The sequence below is a fragment of the Bidens hawaiensis genome, unplaced genomic scaffold (assembly GCF_021521415.1).
Source record: "Bidens hawaiensis isolate Kalapana, Puna unplaced genomic scaffold, B.hawaiensis_p1.1 tig00017353_1, whole genome shotgun sequence".
NCBI lineage: Eukaryota > Viridiplantae > Streptophyta > Magnoliopsida > Asterales > Asteraceae > Bidens > Bidens hawaiensis.
Genome location: NW_027492628.1, coordinates 174138 through 182393, shown reverse-complemented (window position 1 = coordinate 182393; position 8256 = coordinate 174138). Strand labels below are relative to the sequence as shown.

General features: G+C 38.0%; 2 protein-coding genes across 2 annotated transcripts; one reads left to right on the top strand and one right to left on the bottom strand.

Moving 5' to 3' along the window:
• Positions 1–424: 424 nt before the first annotated feature.
• Positions 425–1577, top strand: LOC143553714 (uncharacterized). The gene is made up of 3 exons (XM_077043647.1): positions 425–774; positions 908–989; positions 1072–1577. Exons 1-3 carry the CDS (start codon positions 760–762, stop codon positions 1221–1223), a joined length of 249 nt encoding a protein of 82 aa, XP_076899762.1. The 5' UTR covers positions 425–759; the 3' UTR covers positions 1224–1577.
• Positions 1578–1597: 20 nt separating this feature from the next.
• Positions 1598–3543, bottom strand: LOC143553708 (uncharacterized). The gene has a single exon (XM_077043640.1). The coding sequence runs from the start codon at positions 3515–3517 to the stop codon at positions 1694–1696; it is 1824 nt and encodes a 607-aa protein (XP_076899755.1). The 5' UTR covers positions 3518–3543; the 3' UTR covers positions 1598–1693.
• Between the last annotated feature and the right edge of the window lie 4713 nt (positions 3544–8256).

Genomic DNA, 8256 nt, shown 5'->3' with positions numbered 1-8256 from the left:
GAACTTGTTGGTTCCTAGAGAAAACACTCGACTTGACCAAAACAACAATAGTAAGGGTAATTAGGTCTGAATGTCATTCAGCTTCAATCCATCGCTTACCTAATCAAAGGTTTAAAAATGCATTTTCTAAATGAGCCAAAAACTCTTAATGGTCCTTAGATCTGACCAAATCAGATGTACATCTGAATAGTCCCATTATATGCCAAACAAATAGCCCCTAAGATTGTTGTTTTACATATACATTTAGTTCGTATATTAAAACCCAAAAGCCAACAAATAAAATATATATAATATTAGTGTATACTCTTTGACATATCAAACACAAAATCCAATCGTATCATAACAAATTAACAATGAAATGAACATGGACATGGACTCATCAACAAACATTATTAAAAACTATGAGTTGAGTTGTACTAAGAAAGAACATGGTGATAAATGTAGGAAACATATTCTGATTCCATCCAACCTAGATATTAATATTATTACCACTTACAACTCATCACCATTCAAACTTTACTTAAAGACACACACATAAAATAATAACAATAATTATTATTTTGCAGTAAATATTCAAACCAACCTGGTCCACAGATGACAAAACATGATAACTTAATGCGAAATATAAGTTTATACAATGACTGTTGATCCTCCGCAATGCTGTCAATATAGACTTTTAGTCATACGTTCAACAGCTCTCTTTGATTTACATATCCTTCATCACACTAGATCTACTAATCGTGTTCACTAGGCGCAGCAATGGCTCCCGAGAAGGTACGTATTTATTGCTTTGACTGTAATATACAAGACGGTTATGTACTTGTGTAACTGTACATTATTATCAGTTTATCACAGTTCTAAACATATTATTGGTTATGAAACGAGTTATATATATTGTTGATGAAAGGTAACGAAAATGGTGTTGGATGTTGACCTCAAGTGTTCTGATTGTTACAAGAAGGTGAAGAAAGTCATGTCGAAAATCCCGGGTTAGTAGTAAGATGCGAACTATGGTTAGTTACTTGAATCATGAATTAGAATTGAAAATTTACAACCGAGTTAACATGACAGAAATAAGGGATCAAGAGTACGATGTCGAGAAAAACAAGGTGAAGATCACCGTGGTATGCTGCAGCCCCGAGAGGATCCGGGACAAGCTATGTCACAAGGGCGGAAGCTCCATTCAAAGGGTAGATATTGTTCCGAACAAGCCTCGAGTCTAAGCCCAAACCTAAGCCCAAGCCCAAGCCCAAAGAACCAGAGAAGCCCAAAGTCGAAGAAAAGCCCGACCCAAGCCCTAAACCGGAGGTGGTTAAAATGATGTTTGAGCCTCCGGTTCAAGGGTACCCGCAAATGTACCCACCAAGTTACCCTGTGGTTGGATACGGATACGAAGGTTCCTGGGGCGAAGGTGGGTCCCAGGAAATGCATGTAACACCACAACAATCATCAGAACATTACGCGTATAGAACTGATTATTTTAGCGAAGATAATCCACAAGCATGCTCCGTTATGTAAGATGGTGTGGCCCTGTGAGGCGATCATCTTCGTATATTTATTTATACGATTCTTGATTACCGACTGATGCATTATCATTGTTATCGCTAATGTTAACGTTATTACTATTATCATCGTTTCTTTAGTGTTTGTAACTAAACATATACAAAATAAATTTGTTTCTTTTAGTTAGCTCTTAACCACTATGAAGACTCCCAACAAGGGAAGAGTACAAAGTGTCGTCGGGCGAAATACCCACCTTTTGCATCTCGTCATACAACGCAAAAGCTTCTTCCGATCTCTCTTCTTTCGACAAACCCGCAATCATAGCCGTATAACTTATCACATTCCTAACAAAACCTCTTTCGGGCATTTCATCAAACAGCTTCTTTGCATCATCTACTCTACCAGCCATACACTCCCCATGTACTAAACAAGTGTATGTATAAACATCAGGCTTCACACCTTTCACTTCCATGTCACTTATTATCCTATAAGCATCCTTCATCAATCCTTTTTTACAATACCCGTCAATAAACGCATTGTACGTCACAACGTTCGGTTTCTCCCCGTTACTCTCCATCTCTCTAAACATCCGTCTCGCTTCGACAAACTCCCCTTGTTTACAAAATACATCAATCAACGTCGTATAAGTCATCGTGTTTAACGCCACGCCTCTATCCACCATCGTAAACAACGTCGTCTTTGCTTCCTCGAGACGGTTCGCTTTACACAAACCAGCCGCGATAATATTATACGAAATAACACTAGGCTTAAACCCTTTCTTCTCCATCAAACTTTGCAAATTAATAGCATCGTCGACGTTTCCTTTCTTACAATACCCGTCCATTAACGTATTGATTATAACATCGTTCACTTCAAGACCTTTACTTTTCATCTCACTCAACAAAACCTCAGCCGCTTTCATCTCCCCTGCTTTGCATACGCCTTTAAGCAACACCCCGTACGTATGCACGTTCGGGACAAGTCCTCGCTCCGTCAACTCATCAAACAGCTCAAACACCCGTTTCATTTTCCCAAGCTTACAGTTGCAGCTAATCAACGAAGTATACGCATAAACATCCGCAGCAATACCCTTCTCAAGCATTTCATCGAACACCTTCTGCGCGTCCTCAATTTTACCCAAAACCGAATAAAACTCGATCAACAGCGTATACGTTACCACATTATACGAAACAGAAACGCTTTCCGTCTTCATCGAATCCAGAACCACCTCCACTTCGTTAAACTCGTGTTTCTTTAAATGCGTATCGATTAAAACATTATACGTATTCGCATTCGGTTTCACCCCTTTCACAATCATCTCATTAACCAACTCTCTCGCCTTAACACTCTCCCCGACCTTACACATCGCGGATACCGCCATCGTCATCGAATAAACCGTGATCCCAACTCCCAAATCCACCATTTCACGAAAAAAACCCGACAACAAATCAAACTTCCCGTATCGTTTCGCTGCAAGCAAAAACACCATACAAGACCTATCATCAATCTTACTAAACCCATTACTTTTCATGTACTGAAAAACCTCCAAGCTCTCGTTAAACCGCCCGGTGTCCGCGTAAACCCGAAACAGAGTATCGAACAGCTTCCGGACAACAATCTTACTAAACCCATTATAAGTATTGACAAAAGATGTAATCTTTTGAACAGGGTGTTGGATATTATTGTTAAAAGCTAATTGATTTAATATGTTTTTAGCTGAAGCGAAGTGTTTGGCTTTGTACAGACGGCAAGAGAGTGAGATGTATGGTTCGATGAGATTGGAATTGTGGGGTTGGATTGAATTGAAGAAATTGAAGCAAGATTGAAGTGGGTTTTGAGGGTTTGTGAGGACTAGGGTTATGATTTGTGGGTTTAGTGAGGTTAATGGGAACTGGGTATGGGTTTGATTGAATGATTGAGAAGAGTTTAGGGTTTTGGAAATGAGATTGGCGATTTGGTGATTTGAATTTGGGGTTTTCTTGAAGGCTGTTGTTAATGGTGTTTTGATCGACATGTTTAGGGTTCAGAAAAGAAGAAGACGAAGCATACGTGCGTCTATGAGAGGTTGAGATACAGGTTTTATCCGGTTTGATTCGGTTCGGTTTTACATCAGTTTTAAATTTGTAATTGAGTTACAGAGTAACTTATTAATGCTACTCTCAGTTCGGGTATACTTTTTCTCATGGGTCGTACACGGTTTATGCTCGAGTAAACATGTTTTAACTGTTGTACCGATTGGTTAATGGTGTTCTAAAAACCCAGGAACCGACCCTACTATAATGTAATTGGGTCGTATCGGTCTAGATGTACCTGGTCTTGTGGGTCTCGTAGTCATATGTCTAACTAGATTTATGCTCTCACATACTAGGCTATTAGGAGTAGGCCTAGATGGGTGTGGTGGGCTCGTCCTCACTCATATTAGTAAATTTTTCTTTCAGTATGAGCGAACTCTAAAAAATTTTGATAGGACTCGAATAAACATATTAACAAATAATAAAAGTTATATTATGTAGATGTTAACATATTATGTATTGGTTAACATGGGTTGAAGTATTGCTTGATGCATTTTAGAGTATGTTTGGGATTGATTTTGAAAAATGCTTATTGGCTTTTTAGTGTTTTCAAATAGCCATTAAGTTAAAATGTTTTTGGTAATAACAATTTTTTTTTTATTTTAGCTTTTTGAAATAATTAAAAAACAGTTTTTTATTTTTCAAAATGATTTTTTGAAAAAGCCAATAAGCTCGATTTAGTTCTTTTAGTCATACACTCATTATTTTATTGCTATTCAGATTTTTACGGATTGTAGTTATTTTTTTTTCATAAAGTGAAATATTCATTCAAATATTGAATAAACGAACCCAATTACAATAGAGAGGTAGGTAAGCAGGTAACAAGTTGTGTTGCCAACCCCCTTTTGAATTGTAAAATCGATCATACTGAAAACAAAGTTATAATTCTTTGGCGTCGATAGAGTATTGCGCGTGACCCGCTAAACTATTTTTAGAAAACGTAATAGCTTCGGGGAGGGATCCAAATGTATCAAAAACAAAATGAATGAAGACGTGTTGTTATTATTATTAACAAAATAAGTTTATAAACGTTCGAATTTTTGAAATGATTAATAATTTAATATATTATGTACGTTAATGTAACTTGTCTAGTTTTAAAAATTTATGTTAAAAAAATCATGATGTTCATATTTTTATAATGGCATGTTTTTACAAATAAACAAATATGAAACCAAGTAAAGTTGTTGTCCAAACATCATTATAAAACTATGCATGGCTTAAGTTGTGGAACGCATCTGTTAAGATCTTGAATTTGAATAATACAAGATTTTAGGTTTTTAAAATAGCTTGAACCGACCTGAATTTCTAGTATTGAAAATTAGCCACATCCATGAAAATTGTGTTTATCACTGATTACCTTAATTTATGAGTTTGCATATGTCAATTTAAAAGTCTATAATAAAATATCTATACTTATCTTCTATGCTATAAATTTCTCTGATAATTCTCTATGTTTATCTTTTGTGCTTCTGATCTATTAGACTAGGCGAAGTTGAAAAAGTATGCATATATTCTTTAGACTCCACTTGAGGTGAACAAGCATTGGAGGTTAAAGTAATGGTGTTCTCCATTGAATGATGCATTTTGGAATATAATTAGAATAGGCATGTGTGGAGTTTGTAAAGAGCAAGTTGACTTTGGCCAATTACAATGTGATATTAGTGTTTTTAAGTTGTCTCATGGCCTGATGACTAACGGACACATCAAAAGGACTTTCATGGTAAATTCCATTTAGGTTGCTTCGGATGACTTCCTTGTTATATGAAACAAATTGTGAATTTCTTTGTATCAATAGGATCAAATAGACAATAGGTGGTTTAGAAAAACAGAGTCAAGTTATTCTACAAAGGGGAATAAAAATGAAAAGAATGAGAAAGATTTGTAGCCACACAAAAAAACCCTTAAAAAAATTTAAAAATAATAAATAAAAAAATCATAACTCAAAATTTAATAAAAAAAACTAAAAAAGGTAAAAACACAAAATGTTTTCACCGTCTTTCTCGTTCTTATAAAAAACACAATGGTAAGTGAAAAAGTCGTCGTGTCTTTTTATTTATCATTGTGTTTGTCTTCGTCATTGATTGTGTCTTTTTTGCTTTACCTTGTGTCTTTTTTTTCTTTATATTGTGTTATAATACTCAACATTGTGCTATATTTTGTTTGACAATTTGTTATATTTTGCGATCTATTGTGTCTTTTTTAATTATAATTGTGTCTTTTGTTCATTTTCGCCATTGTGTATTTGATTTTGACATTGTGTATTTTCGTCAATTTTTTTTGTATTTTTTTTGAACGGGTATGATGGCGGAAACATTTTAGTTTTTTATTCATATTTTTGAGTTATGCTTTTTTATTATTTTTCTTTGAATTTATTTCTAATGAGTTTTTTGTGTGATCATAAATTCTTCTCACATTTCTTATTTTTGTCTTCCTATTTTAACTTTACCATAGAAAAACCATCCATCTTTTAGGTGATTTTTGAAGTAACATACTAACATGTAAAAGTAGGTAACTCGTTTGCATAGGCACCGACTCTGGTGAGACTCGCTATGCATGGTGGACAGCCACATCAAAATATGAATTTATTTTCTATTTTTCTTTGTCAATATTTTATTTAAATATTTAAAATATAGCTTTGTTTTTTTATAACTTGTCATGATATTATATATATATATCTAGTAAATTACAACTTCTTAATGCATTGGTTGTTGTATTCTATGCTTAGTCTGTTATACATGTCCTCTCTGGCTTACATCGTACAGTTTGTGAAGCTGGATGTGCATGTTAATAACGCAGAGGATCCTCACCTTTTTACACGTTGCGTTCCCACTTTACAGGTGTTGTCTTCCGTCTTCATCTTGATGATACCCCTCGCACCTTTCTACCTTCTCTCATCAGGTATGATTTCATCGATTTTAGGTTTTCAACTCTAATTTTGTATTGATTGATTATTGACAACATCAGCCCTGTAATTCCTCCTCTTTTATTTACAGCTATGCTCTATTCGCTTACATGATTGATGAAATACATCTTTACGATTCAAGCTACAATTCATTCCGTGTGATTTCTCCTTTGTTCAAATTCCGTTTGTTTATATTTTTAAACATGTAATTATGTGGATTCATTATGTCATGTTACTGACATCAGGTATGTTTTTTTTGATTTTAGCTTATCAATTTGGGTATTCAGTAATGGTTTGGTGAATTGGAGCAGCAACGGGTAACCCTAATTTCATCCTTGCTTTTTGAAGAAACACTAAGTGACCCCGACAGATTACGGATAATCTTAGGGTCAGGAAGATGTTTCCCACGAGGGTTAGGTCCGGCAAAGATGGTTGTTCTTCTGCTGTCCTGCAAAACAGACACCGTGAGCTCGTCACTGAGAAGGGGGGGTTCCTCCTTGTGACCACCCTCCGGCGTGAGAATCAGACTAGATTGCGTTGAATATAAGTGTATATTGAGAGAAATAGCTAGAGAGAAGATAAGATGATGATACCGTTCCAAGGTGTTGGAGTATTTATAGCCGAAGGTAGGTTTCCAAGCAGGTACAGCCAGCTGTATAATATTCCTTTTCTACCAACTGTGGGCTACGCACGTGCCATGCTGGTGGTTGGTGGGTAGGCAGCGGCTGATAGTGACATGGCCGGCTGTGTACTATTCTTTTTCCACCAACTGCAGGCTATGTACGTGCCACGATGAGGGTTGGTGGGTAGGCAGCGGCTGATAGTGACATTAAGTACTAGAGCATGCTCCTCCTCGTATTGTTGTCGGTGAGCTGTCACCATGTGATTGGTTCATGGGCTGCTTTGGTCAGATCTTGTCTATTTTGTCCATACCTTGACAGGTATAGTACAAAAGATCTTCCAGAAGCGTACGGACTGGCTCATTTAGGCGGGAGTATTCCCGCCTTGCTCATTCCTTCAGGTGACACTGAATTATTGAGAGTTAGTGCCTTGTGCGTGTAGCCTTGCTATTAGTGCGGGTAGCCTTCCCTGATGGCTTGTATCCGCAGCTGCGGGAACAGGCGGGGTACTTCACCATTGGGAGGCTTTTCCTGCGGGAACAGCTGGCGTACTGCGCGTAAGGTCTTCATCTCTGAGCATGATGGGTCCTGCGGAACCAGTTGGTCCTTGCACAGACGTCCCTCTTCAAGGTGAGTCTTGCGGGTCCAACTGGGCTCTGCTGGGACCTACCTCTGTGAGTCTTGGCCTTATATCCCTTTTATCATTACAGTTTGGACTGTTTTTTGTTTAACAGTTTTTTGTTTTATTGCAGTTCGTGACTCCAACGAGGTGTACGCTCCTCGGTGGAGTATCCGCCGGGGAACGACCCTCCGAGCTGCTGAGGATTGTGTCGAGTGGGCACGCCACGCCGTCCCCGCTGGTGCGCTGGGGGAGGCCATGTCTAGCTACCAGGAGGGTAGGCTGACAAATGAGCTGCGGATTCTCCTCGCCCGGATGCAGCCGCGCGTCGAGTTGCTTTGTCGTGAAAACGACAAGTTAAAGACGGCGCGTAGCCTAGAAGTGGCTCAGGCGCGGGCTATTCGGGAGGAGAATAAGAGGCTTGTCGCCGTTGCTGCGGAAAAGGAGAAGGCCTTCAAGGCCCTCGAGGTTGAAGTGCAGGCCCGGCTCGAGGCCCGTTCCAAGGCTGCTCAAGCTGTTAACGAACAGCTTAGGTTGGCT

What these genes read in the sequence shown, in the direction of transcription:
- LOC143553708 (XM_077043640.1), bottom strand. Translation starts at nt 3,517, where the DNA reads ATGTCGATCAAAACACCATTAACAACAGCCTTCAAGAAAACCCCAAAT.
- LOC143553714 (XM_077043647.1), top strand. An exon ending in AGTCATGTCGAAAATCCCGG is followed by an intron (nt 990 to 1,071) that starts GTTAGTAGTAAG and finishes TTAACATGACAG; the next exon opens with AAATAAGGGATCAAGAGTAC.